The sequence below is a fragment of the Sciurus carolinensis genome, chromosome X (assembly GCF_902686445.1).
Source record: "Sciurus carolinensis chromosome X, mSciCar1.2, whole genome shotgun sequence".
In the NCBI taxonomy this organism is placed as follows: domain Eukaryota; kingdom Metazoa; phylum Chordata; class Mammalia; order Rodentia; family Sciuridae; genus Sciurus; species Sciurus carolinensis.
This window is the reverse complement of record NC_062232.1, coordinates 91852780-91868180: the sequence shown is the minus strand read 5'-3', so window position 1 is coordinate 91868180 and position 15401 is coordinate 91852780. Positions and strand designations below refer to the sequence as shown.

General features: G+C 37.4%; 1 protein-coding gene across 5 annotated transcripts in view; it reads left to right on the top strand.

Moving 5' to 3' along the window:
• Chrdl1 (chordin like 1) overlaps nucleotides 1-15401 on the top strand; it is a 106949-nt gene that overhangs the window by 18328 nt on the left and 73220 nt on the right. For all 5 annotated transcript variants that reach the window (XM_047536885.1, XM_047536886.1, XM_047536884.1 and 2 more), the window contains exons 3-4: nucleotides 251-363; nucleotides 3244-3337. In XM_047536885.1, the coding sequence (XP_047392841.1) occupies nucleotides 251-363; nucleotides 3244-3337 (207 nt within the window). The remainder of the gene's footprint in view (nucleotides 1-250; nucleotides 364-3243; nucleotides 3338-15401) is intronic.

The window sequence follows — 15401 nt, the reverse complement described above, 5'->3', positions numbered from 1 at the left end:
CCTCTCAGTTACTGATTATATGCTTCCTGATTACCTTCATCTATAAAAGGAAGGTTATTGGTAATATTTACCTTATGGGTCATTGTGAGGATTTAATAAAACACAAAACCAGTGGTACGGTTCTATTGATACTTGATATGCTTTTCTTGGATTTATGTTTACTGTAATGGATGGATATATGATTGACTTTAGATTTTGTGACTTTGTTCATGTTTATTAACAGGAATTTTCTCCATCTCCTTTCTCACAGATTCAGAGACATATTGTATGTTTCAAGACAAAAAGTACAGAGTGGGTGAGAAATGGCATCCTTATCTGGAACCTTATGGGTTGGTTTACTGCGTGAACTGCATCTGCTCAGAGGTACAATCCCACATGACATGCAATTTCCCCTTTTGTTCTGCAGCAATGCTCAGATGGCCAGGCAGTGTGGGTGATAAAGGATTAACCAAATTAAGAAGCAGCCAAGCACAGTGTTGTTTGCTTGGGAGGCTGAGGCAGGATGATCCCAAGTTTAAGGTCAGTCTCAGCATATTAGTGAGGCCCTGAGTAACTTACTATCAAATTTTTAAAAATGGGGGCTGGGGATGTAGCTCAGTGGTAAAGTACCCTTGAATTCAATCACCAGTCCCCCCCCCCAAAAAAAAAGGGAAAGAAAAAGGAAAAATAAATGAAGCAGATTGCAAGGAAAAGTAAACATCTGTTTTTTTTCTCTACTGCTTTTTGGCTTGATTTGTATGGAATCTTTGAATATTTACTATAGACAGGTACCCTATGGTCTTTTAGACTAATGACATAGAGCATGGTGGTAGAAGACAGAAGAGCTTGGTAGTGGGGAAAAAGGTCAATATAGTGCCTAGAGTGTAAGACATAACTGAGCCTTGCCTTAAAAGAGGAGATTGGGACATATTATATACGGGTTCAATGGGAGTATATTTTATGTAGTCTCAACTAATAACTTTAATTAAGACAGGTTGTGGTACCTTGGCCTGTATCTTGTGAGGATTAGAATTCTCTTGCTTTGGTCTTTGCTCCTATATATCACTTAAACAAGCATTTGAATAGCTTAACTACCATTTTTGCCATAAGTGAAGCAGGTAGTTTCATCTTCTCTCCAATGGTCTTGACTCAAGACCACAGCCATGGTCTATCTTTCTGAATAAGCTTCTACCATCATATTAGGCCAGGGAATTTCAACTTCTGCACTTTTCACATTTATGGATAGATATTTTTGTGGTGGGGGCATGTCTTGTGCTTTGTAGGATATTTAGCAGCACCTCTGTCCTGTACCCACTAAATGACAATAGCAAAAGCCCAGTTATGATAACCAAAAATGTCTCTAGACATAGTCAAATTTCCTGAGGAGCAAAATCACCCTTGGAGGACCAGTGCATTAAGCAAATTGGGAAAGGAAGCTTTGCACTAGACCTTAAGGATTGAGAATTCTGATCATATAGGAAAAAATTTCAAGACCATTCTCTCATTTCTATTATGTGATACTTGTTTAAGGAATGAAATTCCTCCCACTTGCCCAGCTAGAGCAGGAACACTCACTTGCAAGCTTGATTTTTTTTTCCATTTAACAGAACTTTGGGCTTTCCAAGCCTGATCCTTTCACCATTTAAACAATTTTGAACATGCAGAAACTTAAGCTTCAAGTAACATCAGGAGATATAAGAGGCAATGGGGTTCTAGATTAAGACAGATAAAGTTTCTGACCCTGGCTCTGCCACCTATGAGCCATGTTATATTGAACAAGTTACCTAGCCTCTCTGAGATTCCTTCAGCTTCCTCTTCTTTAAAACGAGATAGTGATATTATCTATTTCATAGATATTATATATTTCAAGGATTAAATATATTTGGAGGATTACAATCACTAATTCATTTAAATCACTTAAAGCAGTGTTTGGTCATGATAAACATCCAAGAAACAATAACTGCTCTTACCATCATTGTCATCATCATTATCATTGGAGTTATGATTATTATTTTCTTTACTATTACTATTAGTATTAAACTATTAACCCTAGAACACAATTTGGTGTACAGCATTAAGGATAAGTTTAGATCTCAGCCAGGAAGTGTGGTTTCTGATGTGCTTTGGTGATCTCACCTCCAGATGATATGACCTGGCTCTGAGGAGTGTGGTGCATAAGGAGCCTCCATGGTGTTTCCAAATGCAACATTCCAAAAATTTAATATAGAGAGCACACTATAAAAGAAAATAGATTGTGATAAAGTGATTCCACTTTGTATAAAAGAAGCCTGCCTCTTTAAATGGATAGGGCATGTATTAGATAGAGCACTGGGGGACTGATTAATTGCCTGGTTTGGCATGATTTTGTCAGATTCTTGACCCAACACATTGGAGATAGACAGCTAACCCTTGGGGGCCAAAGCTTTGATGTCTGCAAGACAGTGAAAATGTTAATATGATCCCAATGCCAGAAGCTGATGCACTAGGCATCTTCTCTTTCTCCATGTTCTTCACTACCCTTTTCCCCAAAACAGCCTGACAGATACAAGTAGCCCTTGCTTCAAATGAATTATGGATGGGAAATGTAAATCTGAAATGTATTTTGAAAGTCTTTTCTTTGTTCTAGCAATGTTTGAGAGCTGTCAGAGTTAGGGATCATGTAATTGTAAATCAGGCAAGGACCCAGTTGCCCCACCCAGGCATACTAGCTAATCAGCCCAATTCCTAACTCTAGCTTGTTCTCAGAAAACATTCTGGCTGAAAGGGGAAATGAGAATTGTTGCTCAGCCTACTGGACCAAGGCAGACTTACACATAGAATCCAGAATCCATGTGTTGGGGATGCTTTCTTGCCAGGGGAGGGTAAACACTGAAGGGACCCATGGCTCATCATCCTTTCCCTTAAATGGCAGTGGGCAGGTGATTATGAAATCAGAGTAGGATCTTGGAAAAGACGTGCAGCTAGAGAATTGGGGAAGGGTAAAATGCCCAGAGTCAGACCAGAAGAAGCTTCCCACAATTAATGGGAGTCTTTAAAAACTGGAGCAGTAGTAATCCCAGCCTTAGAAAAACATGCCAGTAAGCTATCAACCAACCCAGAAGAGGTGCTAGTGATGAGAAAGGAAAAAAAATGCTGATTGCATTCAGCTTCTTGGGAATGTTATTCACTGTCTGGGTGAGTCCCTGCATGATTGTTTTCCAAACTGGCACGATCCCAGTGACCTTTGAAAGACATTTATTTTTTCTTGGTGCCTCCTTCTTTCAGAATGGGAATGTGCTTTGCAGCCGAGTCAGATGTCCAAATCTTCATTGCCTCTCTCCTGTGCATATCCCTCATCTGTGCTGCCCTCGCTGTCCAGGTAAACCATTTTGCTTCTTCTATTCCTGTCTGTGGTTCTCCTTCTTCCCTCTTCACCCAGTTCTACCTATCTCCCTTAAGCTTCCCAGAAGGGAAACTGCCAGACAGAAATAACAGTAGGACACTTTTAGGCAGCCTAAACTGGCCCCTAAATACTGTTTATAGCCCAAGCGGGACACATTCTAAGCTCTAATAAGTTATTGGGTACCCAGTAACAAATTTTTATTGGGCTTTTAATCATTTGAAGGGGAATATCAACTGGGGGAAGGGAATTGTGGCTCAGAGATTTTCTGTCATAAACAGCCTCTTCCTGCCATGGGCAGCGGGCACCAGGGGAGTTGCAGCATTGCAGCAATTAGTGCTGGAATTGCATCCAAGCATAGCTTTGAAATGATGAGGGGCTGTTCATAAATCAAAGGAGCTGAGCCAGTGAGGTTTATGACGGTATAAAGCTGCCTGCCTGTTGAATAGTCACCTCCTCCACATTGCACAGTTATTATGTACATGCTGTTAAGAGCAACTCTGGGGGGAGCCAGGCAGAGATTTTTTCATGAGACCATTAGGACCACTACTTTCACGATTTGTGGTTAGGGTATTTTTCTGAGGCAGGGATTCCCTCAATGACACTGTTCATGTCTGACTGGAGCCTGGTTCCCACACCAAAGGCATGGAAGCATGGAATGATTCAGAGAATGTCTGTGCTCCCAACAGCAATCCTAGGAAAATCTATGTGACAGTCTTCGGATCTGTGAAGTAGAAGCCTTGTCATCCTGTAAGTCAATTCTATTTCCCTCTAGGACAGAAGTTCTTGATTTTGGGTTCCTGGGCAGATTTTAAGGAGTCAGAGAATGCTTTAAAATTGAAGGCAGTTTTGGTGTAGTTATGGACAGATGAAAATTCTTTTAGAGATGATCCATAGCTTTATTGGTATCCCTAAGTTGGTATTGTTTTTGCTCTTTCTTTATAAAGAATACTTTCCTATATCGGTGAATACACTGATGAACACAGGCAATTCTCCCACAGATGGGAAAGATCTTACCATGTCACAGGTTTATCATTCTGAGTATTAGTGATGATAGTACATGCTTCAAGATATGAGAGATTGATTTGGCATATGACCAACCAGAAAACTGTTTTTTGGAATAAATTCTTATGTGAGGCTGACCATTTTTTGTATCTGATTATTTGTTTCCACTTAAGCTGGATTACAAGGGTGTGGTGTGTGAGGGGTTCTGTTAAATGGGAGTAATATTTCTGATAAAATGGCTACTCTGAAGTTGTTGTTTTTTTAACCTGCCAGGCAGCCCATCTAATTGCTTTATCAAAGCTTTCTTTCCTAGAAATCCCCAAATACCATAGGAAACTATCTATAAACCACTATGGCATGGCCCAAGCACAGAACCTAGAAGAGCATAAAGTAGAGTATGGCTGTCATTGACTCCAACTGCCTGGGAAGCAGCTGGCAGGAAGCAAGTATTGAGAAAAAGGGAAAGTATAGGCCAGCAGTTTTTTGAAGACAAAAAGAACATGTTAAAATAATCAGTGTTTATAGCAGTGCAATTCACAATAGCCAAGTTATGGAACCAGCCTATGTGCCTGTCAACAGATGAATGGATAAAGAATATGTGGTATATATACGTAATGGAGTTTTACTCAGTCATAAAGAAGAATGAAATTATGGCATTTGCAGGAAAATGGAGAACATCATGCTAAGTAAAATAAGCCAGACTCAGAAAGTTTAAGGTTCAATTTTTTCTTTCATATGTGGAAACTAGAGAGAAATGGGAAATAAAAAGGGGGATATCATGAAAACAGAAGGGAGAACAGTACAGTAAAGGAAGGAAATCAGGAGGAGGGAATAGGAAAGGATAGGAATTGTGGAATTAAATAGATTGAATTATGCTATGTGCATGTATGGATATATCACAGTGAATCCTACTTTTATGTATAATTATGATGCACCAACTAAAAAAGTAGAAGTGAGACCAGAAGAGTAGAGGAAGAGGTTTGGGGAGGGAGAGGAGGGAAAGGAAAGGGAAGGTACTAGAAATGAGATTGCTCAGATGATATTATGTGCATGTGTAAAAACATCATGATCAAGTCATTATTACGTATAGTTGTATTGCACCAATAAAAATCATAAAAATTGAGGTCCTAAATCCCAAAGGAGAGGAAACAGAAATAATTGAATACCATATTAGGGCTTAAAAATCTCATATTACAAATTACAGAAACAAGCTTTCCTTTTCATTTTCCTTCTTGTTCTTGCAGCTCACTTCTTTGTCAGTTCATTCTACTTCTTATTAACTATGCGGGATCTTTCTAGGAATAATATTGGTAAAATTCTGTAATCCTTATGTGCAAAAATGTTTTGATATTTGAATGATAATTGGACTGGGTATAAAATTATAGGTGCATGTTCATTTTCCCTCAGCACTTAGAAGATATTAAATGGTTTCTTGACTTCCTTTGTTTGTGGATAAAAGTCTATTTGATCATACTTTTTGGTATGTCTTTTGTTTTCCACTTCTAGTTTTTTGTATTTTCTCTTTTTATTTCTTTGATGCACACAGTGAGATGTATAGATATGTGATTTATGTTTGTTTACCCTGCTCTACATATTATTTTTTCAGCCACAGTACTTAATTTCCTCTTTAATTTTTAGTCATTATTTTGGTGAATTTTTCCTTTTCACCTTCCATCTTTTTTCTTATTCTCGAAGTTATTTTTTTATGTTTTTGTATCTCAATTTGTCCTCTTAAGTCTCTTAATATTTCCTTTATTCTTTCTGTCTTGGTATACTTGACTTAATGATATTACTTCAACTCTATGCTCCAATTTATGTATTTTTTCATGTAAACTATTTAGTCCATCTGGTTTTTTTTCTGCTTATTTTATCTTCAATAAATACATTTTTCTCCACATTTACAAATTATTTAAAAAATATCTACAGGTTGCTCTTTTGTAATTCATGTTATTTGGGAGGATCTTTTTCTCTTTTTTATTTCTTTAAAATATTTTAATGCATATAAAGTGCACTTCTTATCATTCCAATATCTGTATTTATTTAGATGTAAATTCTGATTCTTTTTGGGTTTCTCGGAAACTCTTTTTAGTTCTGAATTTTTCTTGGCTTTGTAGTTTTTGTTTCAAAGCTCATTATCCTTGGGAGTTGTGTCTTGCATAAACCCTTCCTTCTTTCTGGAATGGTTGTTTGTGATTTTGTGACTCACTTAGCTCTAAACCAGGTTTATTAGTGTCCCAACTTGAGTTCCTCATACCTACATGATCTGTTTCTGCCTGTTTTCTTGTGCAGTGCTAGTTGTTAATAATGATGATCTTGGACTGATACCTCAGGTACAGCTGCCTACCTTGAACAATCAGTGTACTTTAGGAAACAACTTTGGGTGGGCAGAACTATGTCAGCCCCTTATTACATGTGAGAAGTACGATCTGATAACCAACTATATGAGTCAGCTTTCTATCATGGTGATAAAATTCTGAGAAAATAAATTTACAAGAAGAAAGATTTATTTTAGTTTATAGTCTCAGAGATTTCAGTTCATGGTTGACTGACCCTTTTACCTTTGGGCAAGTGAATAGTCTGTATATCATGGTGGGGAGCACATACTGAAGGACACTTCTCACCTCATAGCAGCTTGGAAGTGGTGGGGGGGGGGGGAGAGAGAGAGAGAGAGAGAGAGAGAGAGAGAGAGAGAGAGAGAGAGAGAGAGAGAAAGAGAAAGTGTGTACAAGTGAGAGAGAAAGTGACTGGGATCCGAATATCCCCTTTTAAAGGGAATCTCCCAGTGACCTAACTTTTTTCACTAGGCCTCACATCCTGAAGGTTCTAAGACCTTCCAATAATGTCATAGAATGATGACCAAGCCTTGAACACATGGGTCTTTGGGGAACATTCAAGATCTAAGCCATCACACCACCTTCACATAGGAAGCCTCTTGCAGGCTGTAGTTCTCTAGAGCTGTTTAGAACCAACTATCTGTATCTAGTCTTAGTTGCCAATGGACCATATGACTTTGAACCCCTTTAACTGCTGATCTTTCTTCCTATATTTTATTCCACAAAGAATTTTATTTTGGTTCTATAATTTTTCAGTTTTAAAGTTTCATTCATTTTTTTAGCTTCACATGTTATGACTTTTCTGTATTTGGAAAAGTTTTCTCCTGTGCTATCTTTGCCACGTTGAACCAGAATACAACTAGCTATTCTTTCTATTAAATATAAAGCAAAATCAAGTGAGTTTAAACCATAACACAGAAGGATGGAGTTTGATAAAGGAAAACCTCTGGGCTACAATTGTTAAATTCTGCAATAAATAACTAGAGTATTTTAGTCTCTTTACTATTTCTAGAAATAAAATGTACCCACACTCTGAGATAGTGTTGGCACAGCGCTGCATTGAGCCAGGGCAATGGACATGATGACTCCTCTGTATTCCTTCCACCCCAGTAAATATTAGGCATGAAGAAACTCATGCCTTCAGGGCCACAGAAATATTTGGTCAAAGTAAGGGGCTCTCATTTTCTGTCTTAATTTAACAGAAGACACTGCAATGAAAATGTCCTCACTTAAAAAAGGAGTATTTAAAACCAAGATGCTGAACAAGTTTTCTATCCAAAAAGAAAACCAGATAGTGACCCATATAAGGCACTACTTTTACTTACTGTCCTATAGCAAGCAGTATGATATGGAGGAACATTCGTGTAGGTAATGACAAACTTGTTGGGGGTGCCCTACTTGCCATGTTTAGGCAGGAATTTTTCCATTGGGAAAGACAGAGGAGCCATCTATTTCCATTTTTTTCAGTTTTCCATAGCTCTGACTTTCTAAACTCCTTGCCCTTGAATTTTCCAAGCATCTCACCTGTACTTGAGGTTGTCCCCTGCAGCTCTGGCTAAACCATGGAAATCAGAGTATACAGACTACTTTTCTAGAGTTTCCAGAGAGAAATATATACTGATTTCCATGAATAGCAAATGAATTTTTTCAGCAGCACTTGTCCAAGTCTCTGTGTTAGAGGTCAAGTCTTGGTCACATACCACAGGGCTCTACTGGGCCCAAAGAAGCTGGTGCTACATGGAGGCTGGAACATTTTAAATGGAAAAGTCAAAATGTGCATGTACAAATATGCCACAATGAATCCCAGTATTATGTATAATTATTATGCACCCACACAATTTTTTTAAAAAACTGCACAAGTCATGAAAATCGTTAAATCCATCCTGATCTCTTAGTAGGAGTCTGTGTGGTCACTGATAATTAGAAATAAGAATGAGATTCCCTATCTTTTGGTAGAATGAAGTGTTAAAGAGGAAGTGGAGAGAAACAGACGACTTCATTCCCTTGTTTTTTACATATAATTTTATCACCAAAGAAAGATTTTTATACTGACCAGGAGCTTAAATAATAATATTATCTAAGGGTTTTTTATGGTCATTCCACTGAGAATTTGTTATTCAGAATTAATAAATTTGGGTTCCCTTGGAGGTATTCCAGCATTCCTGGGTTATTAAAGAGCTGTTATAAAATTGCCAAAATAACTGATTTGATCTCGTTACCAGAGACCTAATCCACAATGTTTCCTTATGGTTAGGTGTGAAAAAGTTTGGCTGTGTCATATGGTTTTAATAGGGATAGTGACAGTGTGATTTGCCAAGAGAGGTACCTTGGGTGAGCTCAGGCTTCTAAATTCCAGCAATGCACCATGTTCCCATAGGAAAAGGCTGGAAACCCCAAGTCATTTCTCTTTTAGTAGTTTTTGGGTTGAGTGAGCTATCAAACATAGGCATTACTGCCACAATGCAATATGCATTTCAGAAAACCCTCACATTCTGCAAAATTATACACTGAAAAATAACAGGGCTTAAGGAAAAAACAAGATTGGAGAAAACCACTCAAAACTTATGAAAGCTTGTAACCAGAGTACTAACAAAACAACTATACTAATAAAATACTAGCACAGTTTGAAAAGACAGCTTACATGTATAATAAATAAAAGAATATATGAAATATAGAGTTCATCTTTTAAAATAGTGACATTGGATGGAAGGGAGGGGATGTAAGGAAGGATTAAATCTGATGATTTACAGAGACAAGAGAAAAATGCACCAATATAAGGGAGAATCATGTAATATACACTGAGAAGATAGCAAGCTGTCAAACTCAACCAATAAAAAGAATGTAGTAGAGTGAATGGGAATAGGATAGATTACTTACTGTATCTCTTTATGGCTTGCTGATTTCAATTGACTTAGTGTATTTGGCATTTAGCTACTGTTATTTGGTAATGCAGAATATTCATTTGCTGAGAAATATCATGTATGTACATAGGCAATTCTTAACCTCATTCTCTCATTTAAAACAAATATGAACAATTTTATATTGTACAAATTCATAGTATAGCAGAAACGGACTACACAAGATGAGGTAGATAGCTGTTTTAAGTCACATGACCATTCTGTATCTGTTTTTTGGACTTTCTGCTGTGACCTTGAACATTTTGTTCCCCTGCCCTCCCATGCCATACAGTTATATAAAAAAGAGATGTTGGTTTATGGCTATGTCTGCGATTCCAGTGTTACAGTAATCGAGGAGAGAGACTTTTTTTCTTTTTTACTTCCTCAAGTTTCTTTTTTCCAAGGGCAAAAGTTCAAGAGGGTTTTTTTTTATTGTGGTAAAGTACACATAACATAAAATTTATCATTTAAAAGTATACAATTCAGTGGCATTAAGAACATTTACAATGTTGTGCAACCACCACCACTAATTTAGTTCCTGAAATTTTTCACCACTCCAAAAGGAAACCCTGTACACATTACACAGTCCCTTCTCATTCCCCTCCCCCGCAGCTCCTGGCAGCTGCTAATCTATGTTCTTTCCTTGTAGATTTTCCTCTTCTGTATTTAATACAAATAGAATCATACAGTAGGCAGTCTTTGGCTTCTGGCTTCTTTCACTTACCATAATGTTTTCAAGTCTCTTATCTGTGCTGTAGCACATGCCAGGGCTTCATTACTTTTTATGGCTGAATAGTATTCCATTGCACGGTCATATCACTTGTTTATCCATTCTTCAGTTGGTGGTTATTTGGGTTGTGTCTGCCTTTTGGCTACTGTAACTTATGTGGCTATGAACATTTGTGTACACGTTTTTGTGTGGCATGTTTTCAATTTTGGGAATACAACTAAGAGTAGGATTTCTGGGCCATGTGGTAATTCTCTTTTACTGATTGAACAATTTCTGTTTTACTGATTTACCATTCCATCTTCTTTTGGTTCATCTCTTTGATGGCTGTCTGCAATCATCATGTCTGCTACTGATTTGCTGCTGTTGCCATTATCCGTGTCTGATGGTCCTTCTTTTCTCTTCTCTTATTCTCTAATGAATTCTGTATTCACTTGCTTCCAGGAATATGTTGAAAAGGTCCATTACTTTTACACAATAACAGTCAAATAACCTATCCTTTTTAGTAAGGTGACTACCCTAGATTTAGTATGCAAGATGATCAGTCAGGTGCCATCTTTGCCTGCAAAAGATTACATTTTTTAAAAAAAGTATTTTCTGGAATCCCAAGCTAACTAAAAGCTTTAGGATCCTAGAATGTTGATCTTTAGATAGCAGAAGTTTTATTCCATTACTGTCATCATGTTGTTGTTATCATTGTTCTTACACTAATAGTTGAGATTTGCCAAAGAAGATGTTTACTGTTTATCACTACACTCTCCATATCTATACTAACTGCTTTATTAGACTGCTTTGACTGTCTTTATACCTTTTTTCCATTTTTTTCTCCTACACTTAGTCCTTGGATACTTCAGTGTGAAGTGTCCTTTCCCAGGGAAGTGATAGTCAACTTGCTTCCTGCCAGGTGAGGTCATCTTTGCCTCTAGTAAACTCTATAACTTGATTTCTTTAAAAGAATGTGATTTAGATTGATCAAATTATGTCACATGCATGTATAAATATGGCATAATGAATCCCACTAGTATTTATATTCTAATGCACCAATAAAAATGCATTAAAAAGAATGTGATTTCCTGTTAGCATGCTAAAGTCCTGAGTCATTTAAAAACAAAGACTTCTAGGGAAAAATGTAACCTTCCATTATAGTAGAGCAGAACTATTCACTTTTCTCTATTTCTTTCAGTGGATATTAAATAGCATTGGTCCCTCATGAAGGTGCAGAAGGTAGCATTGCTAGAGGGATACCAAGAGACCCCCATTTGTCCTGAATAAATCTTTCATTTGCTTTCCGTATGAGAGAAACCTTTACCTTTATAATCACTTTTCAGGATTTATATAGTGTTTCCCAAAGTTTGCCTTGAGGAATGTAATTTTATGGAATAGTATTAGGGTTTGCTAGGGAAAATATTTATATGGTTAAATAAATTTGAGTTTCTGAATTAGGGAAACAAACAGATTTCTTTTAATGCAGGACTTCTCAGAGCTTTAACTAATTATTACATATTATGAATCTACCAGAGAAATATGTAGGATGCTGTGTTCTTCAAATTTATTCAGCCACATTTTTTAAGAGAACACTTTGTAGGATAAGTATTCCTTAATGTGTCTTAGGAAGTGTTGCATTATGTCATTCAATTCCCGGAAGTTATTTATGTCATAGCAATAAGTTATTGGTACACACAGTATCTTACTTTGCAGCTGTTCATTTGGGAAGCAGATCATTTTTGCACAAGACTTGAAACTAGTGTTATTCAAATTTTAACATGATCAAGGGTAACCTTGGGGAATTCGGTAAAATGCTAACTCTCAGGCCCTGTGCTAAAAATTGTGATTCTGTTGATCTTCAGTGAGTCCATGCATTTAAAGCATGCACCACATTCATTCTAATCACTTGCACTGGAGAATGTACTACAATAATAGGGCCCAGGAGAGTGGAGGTCAGGAGATGTGAGAGAGCAGTCCTGGGTAATATCTTGGAATAGACGGACCTGTGAAATCTGCAAAGGGCTGTGAGCAACATGATAATGCTGTTGTTATAATGGGGAGCATAGGCATCCTGGAAACACATTTTGCTTGTGTGGCATTTCCCCAGGACCAACCCTGTAGTAGCATGCGCACAGTGTGCCATCTGGTCTGCCTCTTCTGCTTTCCCAGGGCTCCCGCCCAAAGCCTCTCTCTTCTGCCATCTTGCACATTCAAAGCCCCTGGCTGTCATGTCCAGAAATCAGGACCCTCCGTGGGGAGCTCCCCCCTCTATCCCGCCCATTGTTCATGACTTGTTGGCGAGAAATGAATGGCATTTCTCGGAATTAGCCCAGGAATTTCTGCTGATAAACAAATGAAACTCTCAAAGGGAAAAGCAATCAACATAGTTTGAAATAAAATCAGTGTTCTCAACTTAGTCTGTTTTCAACTTAGCTTGAAATAAGAGTCACATCTAGGGTATTTTAAGGAAAGGATTATTAAATGTCCTTCAGTGGGTTTTCATCCTAGTTGCAGGGCTTACCCTTGAACCAGGGCCTGATTTCTGTGTGAGTAAGCAAAGGAGATGATGATTACCTTGATTTCCTGTGACCTGTGATTCCAAGACCCATTGAGACATCAGATCAACCTTGCTCACCGTCATCCCCAGTTCTCTGCCAAGTTGCCTGACACCTGCAATTGTCATTATTACAGCTTCATCCTTTTCATGTAAGCTTTGCTTCTTGATATATTCATTCATCTATCTTTGGAAGTGGCAGTTTAATTCTCAGTAATTATTTTAACTTAATCTCAACACTGGATTTAGAAAGCAGAATTTGATTGCAGAGAGAGGAGATGGGTGTTGGGGGAAAAGATCCTGAAGCCACTAGCTGGATTCAGTACCTAGAAGAGTTATGGAGGAGCAGGGAGTCAAAGGAGGAAACTAGAACACCAGGCTGTCCCTTCTCCACAATGCTACGGGCACCAACCTTCTCACTAATATTAAGGATAAGTTCTTTATTCGTGGCAGAGGACATAGTGGTTTCTAGAATGAGTTGCCAGCTCTCAAGTTTTTTTATTTTGGAGTTGTTAATTTAAAACCAATATGTTCTCAAAGTAACCAAATATCTTTGCTATCTGTTGCCTAGAGCCAAAGGGTTTCACTTCTCGGTTTTGGATGCAAAATAACTATAACCCAAAAGGTTTGCCAGATTATTTGTAGCCACTAAGATAAATAACAGTCTTTATTAGAATGATTTTGTCTGATTTTTGTATTTAGATTTTTACACTGTCAGCTATTCCCTAAAAGTGACTTTAGAAACTGGCAGACTTAGGGTGTCAGTTATTGAAATATGTTCCAAAAGCTACCTCCTCACAGAACTCCATTTTTTGACCATCCAAATATTCTATTTTATAAATGTCTTGATGTGTTTGTTGTCTCTTGTGTTTGCCACATACATGCTAAGAGCCAGAGAATGGGAAGTAGTTCAGCAATGTACATGTGGCTGCTTAAAAAGTGTTTTCTAGAGTTGTACTCCTAAAATTGAAGAGAGGCTGTTAAAAAAGTATATGTACTGTATCCTTAAAGAAATGACTCTACATCAAAGTTGCGTTCAAGAGGGGGAAGAAGAAGATTGGTTGGATTTTAGTTTAATTGTGAAGAAAGAGGAAGCAGAGATTTTAAAAACATGAAAATGCAATACCTGTCTCTGCAAGTTTTGTTTTATTTCCTTGAATTAATTCATGCAACTTCGATTTATCCATATTCACAGGATCATGCCCTCAGGGATCTAAGGCCAAATCAGAACCCACACTCATCATTGTACGGTTTAGTGGTGTATTCATTTATTATTTTAATAGAAGAGAAATGAGGTTTGAGGAGAGAGCAGAGAAATATGCTTTCTTCCCCCCTTTATTTTGTTTCCCTTCTTCCTTCCTTCCTACATTTTATTCACTTTCTTTTAATTTTTAATTATTTTGTCAGGTAAAAGATACATAATATAAAAATTTTTAAAATTAGCCATTTAATCCATTTATGTGTATAGTTCAGTGGCATCAAGTACATTCACTTTCTTGTAAAACTACCAGCAACATCTTTAGAACTTTTTCATCTTCTCAAATTGAAACCCTGTACCCATTAAACACAAAATGACAACTTTTCCCTCCCACACCTTCTGACAACCACCAATCAATTTTCCATCTCTATAAATTTGACTAGTCTAAGTACGTCATAGAAGTGGAATCCTATTGTATCTGACTTTTTGTGACTGACTTGTTTCATGTAGCATAGTTGTCAAGGTTCATTCATGGCATGTCTTTCTTTTTTAAATGGGGAAGAAAGATGAGAAGACACTTGAGAGGAGGTTGGTGATAGAGATGAGGAAGTGAACTCAGGAGACACGCAAAAGGGTCTTAGTGGAATCTAGAAACTATTGATTTTCAGTACTCCTTTCATAGAATGAAGAAGACTCCAGAGACCACCCTGTCTCTGACAATGACAGATATGGCAAGCAGGAGATAGCATTAATGACTGTATGAGATACTAAGTTTTGAAAGGCAAGCATATTTCTTATTAATGTATGTCAGAGAATTTCAGAGAGTATAATTTATTATGAACTGATTACCATCAATTTTTACATTTGCTTTGGAAAAATCCATAATGGTAGAAATGCATCCCGGTTTCCTTTTTCTGGAGAAGTACATTTCCAAAAGGGCCTCCCCCAAGATTGCTTTGTGAGGAAATTCATGTCTGGAGCCATTCAATATGATTCTCTTGTAGAAAGATTATTAAAGGATTAGAGTATCAAAACTATGAGGCAATGTTGAAGGAAATCTGTAATTACTGATCCTGGTGAAAGAAAGACCAAGAGAGGACTTCAGTGAGCTTCAGAAAAATAAATGGCTTCTCTTTCCACCTCCAAGAGGGAAGAATGGGTAGAAATTAGCTTCAGCATAAGAAAGTTATTCACAAGGAGATACTTCTAGACATGAATAAGGGGAGAAAATGTCATCTAAAAGTTGGCATATTACAGCTCTAGCTTAATGCTGAGTAAAAAGCAAGACACAAAATTGACAAATGCATGCATTTCAAATCAATTAATAAAAAATTCAAAACAGGC